The sequence below is a fragment of the Piliocolobus tephrosceles genome, chromosome 5 (genome assembly GCF_002776525.5).
Source record: "Piliocolobus tephrosceles isolate RC106 chromosome 5, ASM277652v3, whole genome shotgun sequence".
Classification (NCBI taxonomy): Eukaryota; Metazoa; Chordata; class Mammalia; order Primates; family Cercopithecidae; genus Piliocolobus; species Piliocolobus tephrosceles.
The window spans coordinates 55,799,673-55,817,917 of NC_045438.1; the positions used below are offsets into that span (position 1 = coordinate 55,799,673).

The 18,245-nt window shown below is 40.4% G+C and overlaps 1 protein-coding gene across 2 annotated transcripts in view; it reads right to left on the reverse strand.

Annotated features, from left to right (window-relative positions):
• CNKSR3 (CNKSR family member 3) overlaps positions 1-18,245 on the reverse strand; it is a 107,281-nt gene that overhangs the window by 16,537 nt on the left and 72,499 nt on the right. For both annotated transcript variants that reach the window (XM_023206089.1, XM_023206088.1), the window contains exons 5-8: positions 10,646-10,687; positions 7,692-7,811; positions 5,344-5,403; positions 167-235 (exon numbers count right to left, since the gene is read on the reverse strand). In XM_023206089.1, coding sequence (XP_023061857.1) covers positions 167-235; positions 5,344-5,403; positions 7,692-7,811; positions 10,646-10,687 — 291 coding nt within the window. The remainder of the gene's footprint in view (positions 1-166; positions 236-5,343; positions 5,404-7,691; positions 7,812-10,645; positions 10,688-18,245) is intronic.

Sequence of the window (18,245 nt, forward strand, 5' to 3'; positions counted from 1 at the left end):
AACACATAGAAACAAAATAGGCAGGCACAAGTATGTTCATGTTAGCACAACCTAAAATAATGAAAAATGGGATATAAGCAGCAAATTTTAAAACTTTAAACAAAATGGTTTTAGATTGAATTAAAAGTTCTAAAGAAGAAAATTGAGTCTCAATAAACAAACTCACCACAGTTTGCTGATTAACTTGAATGACTTCATCACCAGCATGAATCTTCTGAGATCTGTCTGCAGGAGACTGTACAGAAACAAAATAACGTGCCTTAATTTTTTTAAACCTTCTATTTCTTTGTGCTTTTATTTCTTCCTGCTTTTATTTCTTCTTTCTTCTGTAGACAATTAGCAACTGAAATAACATTTTCTCAGGAAAAATAAACAATGCACTTAATTCCCCCAAGACTACACAGTCTATAGGACCTTCCCCATGAATCCTGTGTTATCCATTTTATTAGTGTCTGTTATAACTGATAATTTGTCTGTTAGAATAGCCAGGTTCATCTAATCTACCCGGAAGAGACTGGACATACTGTCTTTTGTTTTGTTTTGCTTTTAAGACAAAGTCTCACTCTGTCACCCAGGCTGGAGGGCAATGGTGGATCTCAGCTCACTGCAACTTCCGCTTCCCAGGTTCAAGCAGATCTCCCAACCTCAGCCTCTCAAGTAGCTGGGATTACAGGCACCTGCCACCACGCCCAGCTAATTTTTTTTTAGTAGAGATGACGTTTCACCATGTTGGCCAGGCTGGTCTCAGACTCCCAACCTCAGGTGATCTGCCGGCCTTTGCCTCCCAAACTGCTGGGATTACAGGCGTGAGCCACTGTGCCCAGCCTGGACATATTGTCAAAATGATTGGCTGATAGAAGCTATTGGCTCACTAAAAAATTCTTACACATATCCTTATCAAAATTAATCCCATAAAAGCTGACCAACTGTTCAACACGGAAAATCATCTTTGTAACTCTGTCATCTCGTTTCCTTATTAAAACTAAATGTTGTTCTTATTCTACTTTTCCATATTATTGCAATGCTGCTAAAATAGAAAGTTGGTGGGAACAGAAATTGCTTTAAAGAAAATGAATTTAGTTTTCTTTTCATTTTCAGATTACATTCAAAAATGAGTTTTCAGTGTCAAAACAAAACCCAGACTTTTTTCCTTCAAATAATGCCTGGTTATTAATTTACCATCGCTGCAACAAAAATATATAAAAAGGGATATAATCCATTTGTCAAATATTTTGCTCAAGGAGTTCTTGTTCATATAAGCCACCTAGAACTCCTATGTTGAAGGTCTCTCACATATGACTAAGAGAAGAAGAAAGGACAAACCTTGGATTTCAAATTCTAATCAAACCTTATCTAGAACAGAGTATTTAATTTTCTAACTTACATCACTGGCTGAATCTTCAAACAATTTCCAACTATCCAAAAAATAGCACTTTTGAACATGGGGAGAGGGATAGCAATGAGACCCAAGACACACTGGCTGAAGTTTCTCTAAATTGTTGTGACAGGCTCAACGGGAAATTAACAAGCAGCCCTAAACTGTAGAAACATTCCCTTTGATTTTATCTAGGTCCCATACAAGGCCCTCATAACTGTGACAGTTATTTGTGAAAACATTTAACCTCCTATCGTACCCGGCAGTGCTCACTTGAGAGACCAACCCATGTTCATCTCAAGTTTCTGGTTTTTTGTCTTTTTTTTTTTTTTTGAGACTAACTCATGCTCAGTCGCCCAGGCTGGAGTACAGTGGTACAACCTCGGCCCACAGTAACGTCAGCCATTCTCCTGCCTTAACCTCCTGAGTAGTTGGGATTATAGGCACCTGCCACCACGTCCAGCTAATTTTTATATTTTGAGTAGAGACGGGGTTTCATCACATCGGCCAAGCTGATCTTGAACTACTGACCTCAGGTGATCCGCCCGCCTCGGCCTCCCAAAGTGCTGAGATTACAGGCGTGAGCCAACCGGGCCTGGCCCATCTCACGTTTCTCATATCACTTAAAAAATGAATTTATCTATGCTCCTTTTTGTCCCATGTGTCAGATGCTGAACCCACAGTTACAGGCCTACTTTAGTCATTCTGATCCTAATTGGTCCAGTCCAGTTAATCTTCCTGGGCAAGGGATTCATTTAAGATAAGCTTCACTTTACAAAAGATAGCCCCAAGGCCAGGAAGTCCCTGTCTCTACATGTGCAATCTTAAAAAACATGCTCTGATGCCCTGAACTGACTTCCCTTCCTAAGGATCCTTTCGCATTCATTTCTCAAATGTCCAATCAAGTGATTAAGAGTTGTGTTTGGCAGAACACTGGTAAAGAGAGAGGAGAGAATTCGGTACCAAAATTCTGCCCAGGGCAGTAGCTCTTGCCTATCTTCACCATGAGGAGGACAACTGAAAAATGATGCTTGTGTTGGTTTGCTGCAGAAGGGTCATGATCTAGAGAATAATGCATCCATTCTTCAGAGGCTAATCTAACTCCCACTTGATCTGAGAAGTGGAGGATACAAGTATGGATGAGGTTGTGTCAAGACTGTTGTCAAGGTCTAAAATAACATCAAAAAAAGAATTAAGATAGAGAAACATCAGACACTATTGGGTCTGACTGTGGACTGATCCTGGCCTCTCAGGTAACTTACCTTCAAAGAAAGGGACTGAAGGCCTTGCTTGCTTGCTTCAGCCTCAAGTCCAAGATTGAAGAATATGAACATAATTCACTTGTGAAAACAATGGGTGATTTTCATCCACTGCTACCTACCATACTAGGCTTCTATTAAAACATTCTGACAGTGAAGTCATAGCAACCTTAAGTGATAGCCAAAAACTGACCTGGAGCTGGCACTTTCTACTGCCATTCAAGTATATAATAACCAACATTAAGAATAAAATATCCAGGGGCCAGGCACGGGGGCTCACGACTGTAACCCCAGCACTTTGGGAGGCCGAGGCGGGAGGTCAGGAGATCGAGACCACCCTGGCTAACACGGTGAAATCCCATCTCTACTAAAAAATACAGAAAATTAGTGGGGTGTGGTGGTGGGCGCCTGTAGCCCCAGTTACTTGGGAGGCTGAGGCAGGAGAATGGCGTGAACCCAGGAGGCGGAGCTTACAGTGAGCAGAGATTGTGCCACTGCACTCCAGCCTGGGGGACAGAGCGAGACTCCATCTCAAAAAAAAAAAAAAAGAATAAAATATCCAGATTGAGTCGGGGAGAAGTGGGCTCTCACCTAACTTCCCATGCTTGTCTAGAAGACTTAGACTTACTTAGCCTAGTGTCTAGCACATTCCAGGTCCTCAATAAATGTGAACTGAATGACTAAAGGAATGAGTGACATTTTCAAGTGGATTACCAGATGGAAGAAGACAAGTTTTCTTTTTTGATCTCTAACAAGATGGTAGCCACCACTCCCTGAGATGACTTCCATACAGTCTTACATGGGAACACCAGGGCCGACCCTGAGTCTGTCAGCCAGTGTTACAATTCTGGTAGGAATTCAGAGAATATATCATTAATGACATATGACATTTCATTTAATTCAAAAGCAGCTTTGTTTAGTCTGTCATTGAACTCTTTTCTTTTTTTTCTTTTTTCTTTTTTTTGAAATGGAGTCTTGCTCTGTCGCCCAGGTTGGACTCTGCAGTGGCTCGATCTCGGCTCACTGCAACCTCCCGGGTTCAAGCAATTCTCCTGCCTCAGCCTCCCAAGTAGCTGGGATTACAGACACGCACCACCACGCCTGGCTAATATTTTGTATTTTTAGAAGAGATGGGGTTTCATCGTGTTAGCCCTGATGGTTTTAATCTCCTGACCTTGTGATCCGCCCACCTCAGCCTCCCAAAGTGCTGAGATTACAGGCGTGAGCCACTGTGCTGGGCCCGAATTCTTTTCTTTAAAAAGGGGGGTGGTGCAAGAGGAAGGAAATACTATGCCTTCCAGTAGTAATTCTGTAGTGCTCCAGATCCAAGATGGCAATTGCTTCAAAACCCAGTAGAGTTGGAAAACACACTGGTCTGGTTAAGATAGACAATGCAATCATCAAATTGCTAGACTGCAAAACTTCAACTCTAAAAACTGAAATGACATTCACCATGTTTCTCATCTATACAGACATGACTGTGTTCTTATCACGGCTAAGCTGCAACGTACTGAGTCTCAAACAAGAATGAAGGAAGAATCGTGTGTTGCATCTTGTGTCTTTTCTTCAGCACCATCCCCAGCCTAAAAGCAGAGCTTCCTGTGCTGTTATTATCTAGGAGGTGACACGGTATAAAAACTCCTAGTGACTCTCAAGGCTTCCTCGCTGTAGCTCAACAGAGAACCCTGAAAGACACTACCATTTCCTACCCATTTATCTACCAGAACCATGCAATGCATTTATAATTCATTGACTGCCTTAAGCAGTATCATTTTCTCAGTACAAAAATCAAGTGCTTATCACAGACACTCAAAGATCATGCCATTTTTCTTTATCGAAAGATCTAGCAGCTGAAGCTCAAAATTAGACACATATTTCTACCAAACAGATTAGAAAAGCAGCTACTAAAATTTCCCCTAATTTTAGGAATTATCTCCTCCTGTCTTAGCTGATTAAATAGGTTAATTCCCCCAAATCCATGGTTCTTTTACACAGACCCAGGGAAGCTATTCAAACATTTTTAGTTTCATATCAATGTCTTTCAAAAGCAAGCCATATTGTAGGCTGCAAGAAGAAAGCATTCAACTAGCTCTACTTCTCACAAATTCAAATGTTTGAGGGGCTAAAGACAACCTACACATAGCAGAATTTCCAGAAGGAAGTACACAGTGTACACAAGTCTCTCACAGTAGAAACAGACCTGCTTTTCCTATTCAAAGGGTGGAGAGAGAGGACTAAATTTCAGTATCATGCCAAATATTATGAAACACAACTATAAAAATATATTGTAAAAAAAATCCTGAAATAGCTGCTTTGGAGACATAAAAATTCCATTAAATCAAAAAATATATATTTTATACACATGGCTACCAATCCCAGTTCTTATAAGAGTGATTCTCAAAAACAAAAAGATCATTGCTTTTGTATTTATGGCTTAACACTTCCAGGGTGCAAAAGCAGTAATTAACACAAGGGTAGCGTAAAAACTGGGCAAGGTGTATGAACAAGAGCAATAAAGGACTATTTAAATAATAAATTGACAACAGCTGGTGACAAGCAGTACTCTGTCAACAGAAATAAACAAAGCAGGTACCCATGCTCTCATAATAATCAAACAGCATGCACACATTTAAATTCAAAGTATACAGACTGTGGATCAAGTTTGTTTAAACACACAACAGCTTTTACACTTAATTAATATACACTTACATTTTCTGTGGTTCCAGTAATCACGTGTAACCCATCGTAGGTTGATTTGATGTACATGCCCTGGAGTGAGTCACAAACAGATTAACTCATTACTCCAACATTTAGAGACATCGCCCCAAGCGACACTTAAACTTATAAAACATTAACAACAGTCCCTTCAGAACAATACTCATTTTTCAGCCTCCTGAAACATCGAGAAACAAGATCCAAAGGGTGGTGAAGGGGAGCTAAGCAAACTGAAATACTGGTGAAAGCAGTAAAACGTGTGATCTCTTTGACACTATAACCTGTGTACCAGGCACACAGAATTTTGCCACAACTCCGAGGATGTGGGCGTTTTCTTAGACCCACAGAATGAGTGAATAAGGGAGGTACTTCAAACAAGAACGGTTATATTATGTTGACGATGAGACAGGGTCTTGCTATGTTGCCTAGACTGGAGTGTAGCGATGCCAACACAGCTCACTGTAACCTTGAACTCCTGGGCTCAAGTGATCCTCTCACCTCAGCCTCCCCAAGTAGCCAGGACTACAGGTGTGTGCCACCACATCCAGCTAATTATTTTATTTTTTTAATAGAGAAAGGACCTCGCTATGTTACCCGGGCTGGTTTCAAACTCCTGGGCTCAAGTGATCCTCCCACCTCGGCCTCCCAAAGTGCTGGGATTATAGGTGTAAGCCACCACACCCAGCCAAAGAACAGTTCTTTCTTGACCATTTCTTGGTCTAGGGACACAATATATTCATTTAAATTTGGTAACCAAAATAACCTCAGAGTGACTATTAAAGCTACTAATAATCAGACAAAGATATATGAACAAAGATTATTAAATAACAAAGCATAGGTAGCAAATTAGTAACAGACACCCTTCCTTTTAAGGGAAATGTAAAGATGAATGAATATTCTCTCTTCTAAGAGGCCTGAGAGGCAAACTCAGAGGCCATGCCTCACTGAGTGACACCGAACATATCACTGAGGAATTATTTCTGCAGTTGTACTCACCACATGTAAGTGTTGTTTAATTAAACTGTTACAAGATGGGAAAAGAGACCAAAAGTAGAACGGGCAAAAAGTAGTTGCTCACCCTGGTATCTATGCTGTAATAATGTGGACTCTCCTCAGAAATTACGCTGCACCCAGCCTGCTCATTAACCTACACCAATTTATGATAAGAGTCCCATCAAACACCAACGCCTTCAGGTTCTCCCCATTCCTCTCCTATCCTGTTACTTTCACTCGCAGATTTTATCAGCTTCACCCCTACACATGATACTCCCCCTCCCAGGGCACTGCTTGTATAACTCTACCATCTGAAATGACAACTCCATTTCTGCCTACTCAGGGCATTTATCTGCTTAAATATTTGACTATAAACCTACCTCCAGGAAGTCCTCCCTGTTTAAACTTAATCTGTTATAATCCATAATTTGCCTTGAAGTCAAGCAGTACCAATATGCAAAGTTCTGCTCACTAAGAATGTGGGCCTAAAACAGTCAGTTGATTTTTGTTTTTTTCTGTCTAAGAGCAGAGACTACCTTAATAGCTCCCAACAGCTACCTATACATTAGATACTTCTCCCCCTCCACCTTCTCCCCCTCCTCCTTCTCATCATCATCATCAATACCAGCAACAGTAGCTGCAGCCACATTAATGCACACGTACTATGTGCTTGGGGCCTGGCACTTGGCATTCACAATCTAATACAATACTTTCAACAACCCTATGAGGAAACTGACACGTAAAGAGGTTAAATCCCTAAAGAGCCAGGATTTAAACCCAGCTCTCTCTGACTCAAAGCCTCTAAGCTAACTAATGGGCTTCACAGCTTCTTCACGAAAATTTCAGCAAATTAATCCCACAGGATGCACGCTAGGTACTAGGAGACTACCTGTATGTAGTCCCACAGCCTGTTATGATATAGCTCATATATTACTTATGAAACATTTCTAAACCCTTCTTAAGAATCACTGCCTTCAACCAGTCTCTTCTCACGTTCGTCTCAGTGCTAATAGAGACTTTCAGAGCAGATGTTGTTTTTGTAGCCAGAGACCATATTTCCTTTGTGTAAATGTTTTATATTTCCTTGCATTGCTAAGTCCTAAAAATAAAGTGTTATCTTCAAAATATGAGTATACAGTTTTTAAATTGTATTTATTTTTATACTTTGAAGATAGAAAACATATCAACAGGATTCAAGATAGCACATTCCTAACTACATAACGGAAGGCAGTCTAACTTAATTCTACTTTTCAGCAATTATAGTGAAAGCAATAAGGAATTTTTTTTAAAAATTTAGTAAATGATGATATATGTTATCTGAAAATAAAACAAGTGTTATTAGAACTTACCAGGCCTTCCCCAGGTTTAATGTTTGGTAAGTGAACTTCCTCCAGACATGCACACTGGCTCATCACAGGATCTGTGGTAGATCGAATTGTTTTGTCACAGATGCCATTTAAAACCTTGACCTAGAATTGTAGAAGCAAATAATTAGGAAAGCTCAATCATTAACCAAGTTTATCTCAAGCTGATTTTTAGAGAAATGCATTTCACCTATAATCTTTAGTTCTGGTCGGCAATCATTCTGATAATTCTGCTCGATGAATGTATGGCATTTAGACTTCATGTTTACCATCCATGGGAATAGTGTCACTATTTCAGCTTTGTTTAGAAAGGGCAGCTTTTATATTCACTCCTTTATGACCACTGAAGAGCACAGGCCAGGCAGAAATCCCCTTTCAGCAATGAAGTGGAATTATCTCTCCCCAGCCACCTACCTGACTTTTCAATGATTGCTCACGGTCTCTGAACACCAAATATTGACACGGTTAAAAAAAAAAAAATTGTTTTGGGCCTAAACCATTTTTTTAATGGACTTTACTTTTTAAAGCTGTTTTAGGTTTATAAAAAAAATTGAGCAAAAAGTCCACTGAGTTCCCATATATCCCCTCCACCACCACCCTCCATTCCCAGCTTCCTCTATTACTAACATCTTGTACTAGTGCAGTGCATTTGTTACAAACAATGAACTAGGCTGGGCACAGTGGCTCATGACTGTAATCCCAGCACTTTGGGAGGCCAAGGTGGGTGGATCACCTGAAGTCAGCAGTTCAAGACCAGCCTGACCAATATGGCAAAACCCCATCTCTACTAAAAATAGAAAAATTAGATGGGCATGGTAGCGGGTGCCTGTAACCCCAACTACTTGGGAGGCTGAGGTTGCAGAATTGCTTGAACCTCGGAGGCAGAGGCTGAGGCTGCAGTGAGCCGAGTCACACCACTCTACTTCAGCTTGGGTGACAGAGCGAGACTCTGTCTCCAAAAAAAAAAAAAAAAAAACAAATGATGAACTAATATTCAGACATTAACTAAAATCTTTAATTTATATTAGGGTTCACTTTTTGTGGTGTACATTCTACGAGTTCTGACAAATGCCTAATGTCATGTATCCATCATTACAGTCTCATACAGGATAGTTTCAATGTCCTAAATATCCCCTGTGCGCAACCTAATTATCCACCACCCCATCCCTCACCATGAACCCCTGGCAAACATAGATCTTTTTACTATCTCTGTGGTTTTGATTTTCTAGAATGCCAAATAGTCAGAATTATGCAGCATGTAGCCTTTTCAGACTGCCTTATTTCAATTAACAATACGCTTGTAAGTTTCCTCCATATATTTTCAGGACTTAATAGCTTATTTCTTTTTTATTGCTGAATAATATTCTACTTTATAGATATACAACAGTTTATCCATTTACTTATTGAGAGACATTAAGGTTGCTTCCAATTTTTTTGGCAATTTTGAGTAAACCTGCTATAAACATCCTGTGCACATTTTTTGATGTAAATTTTCAACTCCTTTGGGTAAATATCTAGGAGCACAACTGTTGGATCATATGGTAAGAATATGTTTCATTTTGTAAGAAACTTCCAAATTGTCCTCCAAACTGCCTGCACCATTTTGCATTTCTACCAGCAGTTAATGAGCATTCCTGTTGCTCCACATCCTCAGCAGCGTTTGGTGTTGTCAGTGTTTTATATTTTAGCCTATATAATAGGTATATAGTGGTATCTCGTTGTTTTAATTTGCAATTCCCTAATTACAAATGACACTGAACATCTTTTCATAGGCTTATTTGCCATGTGTATGTACGTACCTGTTCAGATCTTTTGCCTCCTTTATAATTGGATTGTTTGTCTTCTTATTCTTGTTTTAAGAGTTCTTTGTATATTTTGGATACAAGTCCTTTATCCGATAGGTGTTTTGAAAACATTTTCTCCCAGTCTGTGGCTTGTCTTTTCATTCTCTTACCAGTGCATTTCACATAGCAGTTTTTAATTTTAATGAAGTCCACGTTATCAATTTTTCTTTCATGAATTATGCTTTTGGTATTCTATCTGAAAACTCATTGCAAAACTGACTGACAGTCACCTACATTTTCTCCTATGTTATCTTTTAGATGGTTTATAGTTTTGCATTTTACATTTAGGTCTATCATCTTTTTAGTGATCACTCACATTCTTTGAATGCCAAACACCGACAAGGTAAAACTAAAAAGACAATGAGAGGACCCCTATTAAGTGTCTCCTTGTAGAAGTTACAGTGGTTACGTGTGGTATTTCCCCGATCAGACTCATCTAACGTTTCAAAATTAAACAACCAAAGAAATCAGGAAATTCCAAAGAGTGATTTTTCTTTCCAAGGGGGAGAATCCAAGAAGTGATACTTTTTACATTCCTCCAATTTGTTTGGCCTCCCTATTTATGGAAAATATATTTATAGCAGTTTCATTGCTAAATTCCTCAACATCAGTAGGAGGAAGGTCTTATCAAAAGAGCACAGGCTGGCTTATGTCAAAAGGAGGAAGTGATGATGAATAGTTACAAAATGCTCCTTAAACAGTTACAGCACATCCCCCCTCCATCATAAGGTTTTTGCCAAGAATTTTTTTCTTAAATCAAAACGGTCCTCAAGTGAAATTGGCACATCAGTTCAATCATGATTACCAGGCTAGCTAGCAATGTACGTATAACTGTATCCTGATAAAATGTTCAGAAAAAGTAATAATAAAACAGAGACTCAATGTAGCTAATTTAAGCACAGGAATTTTCACAGTAGTTGGTCTTGTTAAGTAACTTTTATGCTTTCCCTTCCACCTAAATTTAAAAACTCATGTCCCAAAAGCCAATATTTCAAAGTATCTCCTGAAGTAATTAGCCACGGTGCATTTACTTAATGTGATTCCCACTGCCTTTGGAAAAGGAATTTTACAATAACTTTTAGAACGCATACTTACCACAGTTAAAACTTTATCCTCCATTTCTGCTACAAAGCAATCCTAAAGAAGGGGAAGGAGAAAATGAACACTAAGTACAAGAGTTAAACACGTTCAGAACTGTTGGCTTAGCTCTCTAGATATTTTCTGCAGCTCAAGGTGGTCCCTGACATAGCCCTCAGTCTGCACAGTCCTGCGGGACTGGGATGGGAAAGGGAGGGCAGAGTGGGAACAGAGATGACGTTCTCACCTTCTGAAGGTCCCGCTCTCCCCTGACCCAAGGAGTTCTCATCCAAGGAACCCATTTGGCCAATTACTTAATTTGAAAACTTACAAAAATCATTGAACTGAAATCTACCTACTCTCTGGACTGTCCAGAGAGTAGTAAGTCAGAAAATCCAAGTCAAGAAACCTGACGATGGCTCCCAGCGTGCCCCAGGGACAGATAGCAGTGGGCCGACAAGCTGACAGTCTTTAGCTCTGGACCTGCCTACAAGAATAGCTTTCAAATAAGGGCTTGAGTAAACTCAGCCACAAACGTTTATTTTAAGCACCACTGAGATTAAATCAGATATTTCAGTCCTTGATAGACGAAAAGAGTTCAACAAAACATTCATTAACACACTGCCAAAAAAGTGGTCTTGAGGTATGCTATTGATGACACGAAATAAAGGGCTGGAATGCAAAGCATTATTTATTCAGCTTAAGAACAAAAGGCTTGGAACACTGTATGAACTGGGTTAGCTGATTATAGGAACCACCATTGTCCTGTCTCAAAGCTGCCAGAGTGAAATTGCCAATGTGAAACTTTCACAGTTAACCTTCTAGAACTCATCTGTAGCAAGGGATTTCAACCTATACTGCAGAATGCATGCAGAAAAAAAAAAAAAGTCAATAAAACTAGATTCTATAGAGTTTATTCAGCACTATTAACTATAATCCCAAGCTAGGACAATCTTAAAGATAATGCTAATTCTTTTATGTACATGAAAAAATGTTAATCAACTGTGTTGGAATTGTCAGGCGAAGATTTTTCACTTCAATCAAAAAGTCATTTTTACATTAGTTTTTACTACTTCTGAAGGAGGAAGATGGCTACCAGTTTCTACTCTATATGATTTAATAATCAGACTTTTATTGTCTTCTTAAATTTGTTTACACTTTTTTCTACTAGATAAAAACGTAGGAAACAATAATAAGGATTGCTCCTAAAATTTATACTGACTCTCAGGAAAAGAGCAGCCCAGGGAGAAAAGACTTTAAAAAAATAAATTTAGAAATGTATTTTTACATGTGTGAAGTTGATATTAACTTGAACTACAGGAGCTACCTCTGTAAATAGGAATAAATTATAGCTAAAATGTGCTTTTCCAATTCTATCTTATAGATAAAACTAAACTGTCAACTACCATTATGGCTCATCCCCCATTAATACTGTCTGACAGATTTGTTAAATAAATTTCAACCTTAGAAACACAGTATACATAGGTGATGGTGTGCTAGAAATAAAACTAATACTTTGTCTTTGTGTCTATCATCTTTCATCACAAATTTCTTTTTCTTTAGACAAGGTCTCACTCTGTCGCCCAAGCGGGAATGCAGTGATGCAATCTCAGCTCACTGGCAGCCTTGACCTCCCGGGCTCAACTGATCCTCCTTCCTCAGCCTCTCAAGCAACTGGGACCACAGGTGCATGCCACCATGCCTGACTAATTTTTGTATTCTTTGTAGAGAGGGGGTTTCGCCATGTTGCCCAGGCTGATCTTGAATTCCTAGACTCAAGCCATCCACCCGCCTCGGCCTCCCAAAATGCTAGGATTACAGGTGTGGGTCACCATGCCCGGCCCACAAATCTCTAAATTAATACAAGCACTGTCACTTTGGGGAGACCATCACCTAGAGGCAGAGAGCAACTCTCAATACACCAGAGCTCAAGAACAAGGCAGACTTGTGACCGCATGGTTCCTACAACTTGATTCCTTGAGGGATCCAAGAGGTCAGCAAGAATATCAGCTCCCTGCGGTGGTGACTGCAGTGGTGATGGAGCCAGCAGCACGAGGAGCTTCCCGCCTCCCAAATTGTTCCAGCTGGCGTGTGAAAGGGCTCCCTCTCACCTCCCGCCACCGAGAACATGGTTCCCACACCCATTCCTGCCGAGAGGAAGCAGCTGCAGGCATGACTTCACATTGTTTTCTGGCATGAAGGCAATGGAATGGAAAAATGAGTGCTGAAACCAAGTCACCCCCTCAGAGACTGGACAGTGAGCTGAGCTTCTCACAGCCCTGGGTCACCTGGCAGCAGAGGCCCAGCCTGGGCGACTCTCAGCACCCCCCTGCCTCTCCTCCTATTCTGCCTTCTCAGGAACTGAGCAGCCTTGTGCAGCAGGTTCAACTTCTCTGAGCCTTAGTTTCCTTCTTTCTAAAATGGGGTGATAACAAAGCCTACCTCTGAGATCTGCTGAGAATTCGGTGTGATGATGACACATATCAAGTGTGGATGCACACCTGCTGAGAATTCGGTGTGATGACACACGTCAAGCGTGGATATACACCTGAGACGCAGCCAGCACTCAGTGGTCTTTTCCTCTTCTGCTTCCATGGCTTGCTTTCTTTTCGTGTATGTGACACAGGGTCTCGCTCTGTCACCCAGGCCTCAGTGCAATGGCACGAACATGGCTCACTGCAGCCTCCGCTTCCAAAGCTCAAGCAATTCTCCCACCTCAGCCTCCCAAGTAGCTGGAACTACAGGCACACACCACCATGCTTGCCTAGCTTTTTAATTTTTTTTTTAATATAGCGGTCTCACTATATTGCTCAGGCAGGTCTCAAGCAATCCTCCCGACTTGGCCTCCCAAAGTGCTGGGATTAAAGGCGTGAGACATTCAGCCTGGCAGGCTTGCTTTCTTTCCATTCAGTTTTCTCAGGGATAAATATTGCTCATTTTCCTAATTCTTTTTTATTGTTGTTGTTAAGATAGTATCTTGTTATGTTGCCCAGGTTGGTTTCAAACTCCTGGGCTCAAGAGATCCTCCCATCTCAGCCTCTAGTAGCTGGGCCTCCAGGCGTGCACCACCACACCTGGCCTCATTCTCTATTTCTTTCCAGACTGAAACTCAGCACCTGCCAGTGCCATTGTGTCTCTCTTGCCGTCCCTATTTCAGTTTTCATGGCTTCACAACATGAGGAGACTACAATGGAAATACAGATCTCAATCCCTTCCCACCTTGGGGTCCTTCGTCTCAAATTATAGCCTCAACACTGAATGGGAAGATCTATCCTTGTACTTGGTATAGGATGACAGCTAAAGAAATGTTAAGAAATGAAGAAATTTCTTAAAAGAAATGTGCGGTTTCCTTGCAGGAGAAAAGAAGCAGCAATATGTATCCTTCAAATTAGAGGACTCATAAATTATTATTGGAAGAAAGGATGCAGAGATGGATGGAAGGAAAAGGATGTCACCACAATAAGAAGAAGAGGGGATGGCAAGATGTAGAAGAGAGACGGGACAAGCAAATGTCTCTTCACAGGGACACCAAGAATAAAGGCTCCGGCAGAACATGTTCTTCGTCTGGAAAGAAATACAACTTCTATTTCTCCAATTCCCCAGTTAAAAGGAGTAAATGGCAAAGACAGATGTCTTCCCAGTCAACGGATCTTCTGTCAAGCAGCTGCAAGAGAATGTGAAGTCCCCTGGCACGTTCAGTGTCATTGCTACCACCACAATGCACCTGGGGTAAGCCACACTCAAATCATTCATCGAGTTTGCGGTTTCTAATTCGTGTGTATCTGAACGCACATGTGCGCAAACATCACCATTTGCCAAAGCACCTATGTTCTTGTTTTGTTTTGTTTTGTTTGAGACAGAGTTTCATTCTTTCGCCCCGGCTGGAGTAAAGTGGAACGATCTTAGCTGAATGCAACCTCCACCTCCCAGGTTCAAGTGATTCTCCTGCCTTAGCCTCCCAAGTAGCTGGGACATATAGGTGCCTGCCACCACGCCCAGCTAATTTTTGTATTTTTAGTACAGATGGGTTTTCGCCATGTTGGCCAGGCTAGTCTCGAACTCCTGACCTCAGGTGATCTACCCGCCCCAGCCTCCCAAAGTTCTGGGATTACAGACGTGAGCCACCACGCCCGGCTATGCTCTTCAATTACTACAGAACACGCGCTTGTCAACAGCACTTGTTAAGAAACATATTTTTCAATCTAAGTTCAGAAAATGATATCCTGATACATATTTACATATCAGTCTTACTCCTTCAAAACTGTTCAAATTTAAAATAAAAACATACGAGAGGATGAGGGCAATATATTTGTCCAGTTCTTCTCCTCAAACTATCAAATTTGATTTCAGAAAACAAGTACAAGGCAAGATTTTTATATTTCCTCCCACAGTCTACTCCTTCTGAAGCAGGCACTGTGCTTTTCACATGTTGTATCTCAATCTCCTGACCTCGTGATCTGCCCGCCTCGGCCTCCCAAAGTGCTGGGATTACAGGCATGAACCACTGCGCCCGGCCCACATGTTGTATCTCATTTAATCTTCATAACAATCTTTTGGAGTAGGTATTATTTTAAGTATTTTATATTATTTATCTGTATCTAATTTTACATAAATGTGGTCATATACATGATTTTTGTAAATAAAAAACTTTTGTTCTCTTTTTTGGCTTGACTCCTACATTCCCTCCCTCTCTCTCCCCCTGCCAGAGTAAATACAACTTTTCTTCCAAACTGTCCACTGTATTTACATATTAACTGGTATACAAGTTTGTATAGGATGTATGTTTTATATATACACACACAAACACACACACATATGCATTGTAGGTATTTATGGTAACCATTTATCTTCATATCACACTTACTTTTTGCCTTTTTTTTTTTTTTAACTCAATATTAACTTGTAGAAATCCCACCAAATTATCTGGTAAGGTAAATATTTGTATTCCCATTTTGAAAATGAGAAAATTGAGGTTCAAAACTTATAAGTGACTTGTCCAAGGCCCCAGGGATAATTAATGTGTAGAGGTAGGATTTGAACCTATAGCTGTCTCTCTCTGAAGAACACGCTCTTAACCACTAGACTAACCTCCCTCGGTAAGCACCACGGGAAAAAGAGAAACAGAAAATGAATGCAGAAACAAAACTAATACCTCTTGTGTCCCTTGAGTTCTGATAAAAGTCATTCTTAGCAGCCTAACTTTCCAAAGCGTTATTTCATTCATACAACACACATTTAAAAAATCACCATTCATCATGTCCCAGGCATTCTTAAGCCCCAATAAGCTGGGCAGGCGCAATGTGGATGCTCACAGGTACCCTTCTGATGTGACCAGATCAGGACATGTACCTCCTATGGGGAGATTTTTTTTTTTTTTGTAATCATCAGTTTCCAACAATTGACCCCTCTCCACAATTACCAGGAAAAGTAGCACTTGAGATGATGCATAAGCCTATCCCATCAGACAAGCATAGATTTCTCCTGGCTGAATTATTCAAGTGTTACCTTCTCAAGGAGGTGATTCCAGGCACATATCTCAAACTGTATCCTCACTCCTTCCTGTGCACCTTCCCTCCCTAGCATTGCTTTACCTTTATATAACCACATATATTCATATATAAAAGTCTGCTTATCCATCCATTTTCTCTCTCCCAGAGACTGTAAGATCCAGAAGGTCAGGGACTTTTTATCTGTTTATTCACTCTGGTATCCCAGGGCAGCAGACACAGAACAAGTGCTAAATAAAAATGTATTGAAAGAAGTGTCCAAATACCTAGAAAGCCAACATCAACTTGCTTAGACAGAAGTTCACCCCGTGAAACAAACATGACCCCCTCTGCCTTCACTTTCATCCCTTTCTCTCCTCTCCCTACACTGCGGTGGGGACAGCCTCAATCAGCCACACAGTCAAGGACTCTTCACAATAAAACACAAATGTACCAACAAGCAAAACTTTCCCATTTGCTAATCACAATATTTAACTCTTTCATTTAATTGATTGCTAGTAAACTCAGTTAAAAATCAAAACAGGACAAGGTGCAGTGGCTTATGCCTCTCAGCGCTTTGGGAGGTTGAGACATGAGAACTACTTGAGGCCAGGAATTTGAGACCAGCCTGGGCAACATAGCAAGACCCTGTTTCTACAAAAAATTTAAAAACAAGCTGGGCATGGTGGCATGCACCTGTAGTCCCAGCTATCCAGGAGGCTAAGGTGGAAGGATTGCTTGAGCCAGGAGGCTGAGGCTATGGTGAACCATGATTACACCCCTGCACTTCAACCCAAGCAACAGAGTAAGACCCTGTCTCTCAAAAATAAAAAAAAATCAAAATATAAGCAAAATATTATGGGAAGAGGGCAGCAAGGGAGAAAAAGGACACTCAAGGTAGGTATCAGGGAAATGCCTTCAACCACAAATGCCATGCCTTCATGGCTGTATGACTAAAGCATCACAACTGGTATCAGACTCTTTTTTGTCAAAATTACTTTATGCATCATAAAAAAAAAAGCAAAAACTCAGAAGCTACTTTAGTTGCTCTGAGCACCTTTCTAAGATCACGACCTCAAAAATCCATGTGCCTTGAGAACAATGGCTGCTCAGGACTAGAGCAAACAACTGCCATGTACAGAGACAAAGTTCACAATTCACATTCCAGAAACAACCAGAAAACGCATGGCTTTTCAGAACTGCATCTCTGTAATGGCATGGTCAGGACAGAAGGGAGGATGTTCTTTGCTTTGCCAAATCAGCAGTAGAAACAAATGTGGAAACACAGAATTTTAGAACCAAGTGGGACATGAAAAAACAAGCAGCTCTTCCTTATATTTCATAGCCTCAATTCATTTCAAAAATATTTGACAAGCATCTCCTGCATGCCAAGTAACAGGACAGAAGGCAGTCCTAAGAGCTGATGGTACAAGAAGAATTTTTTTTTTTTAAAGTTAAGATCACAGAAGCTCAATCAGTTACAGACTGGCTAATATAAAACTTCCTGAGCCTTTACTAAGATACCTAGGTCTGGGCAATCAGCCATGAGTGAAACTGACATGTGTCACTTGCAATTCAGAACATCAGTCAGTGTGTGGACCTTCATGATTTTTACCTCTCTGCCTTGGGGACAAGCAACATGATATACCAGTGATTCTGTCAACCTATGTCCTATACATCTTGAAATGAGGAAAGTCAGAGCTGACTGTCCCCTGCCCCTGACCCATTTGGATGTAAATAACCAAGGAATAAACTGCCGAGGTTTGAGGTTTGAGGGGGTGTTTGTTATTGCACCACAACCTAGCCCATCCTGACTGGTAAATCCAAAAACGAGAGGCCAAAATGAAAAGAAAATTAAGAAGCAAATACAGTAAAGTACTCAGAACAAAGACTATATATTATCATGCAACTTAGTTACTCCAAAAATTTAATTAAAAAAAATTAAGTGTTCTAACATTTTAGGGGAAGTATAGGGATTATTAGTTCGACTATTTTAAAACACACAAAAAGGTAATCTTTAATTCAAAGGCCACTGGACAGTCTTCACAGAAACCATCTTTACAATGGATCTAATTTAAAGCCTTTCATCTCTCCCCCTTTTCTTTTTTTGTACTTTTTTTTTTTTTTTTTTT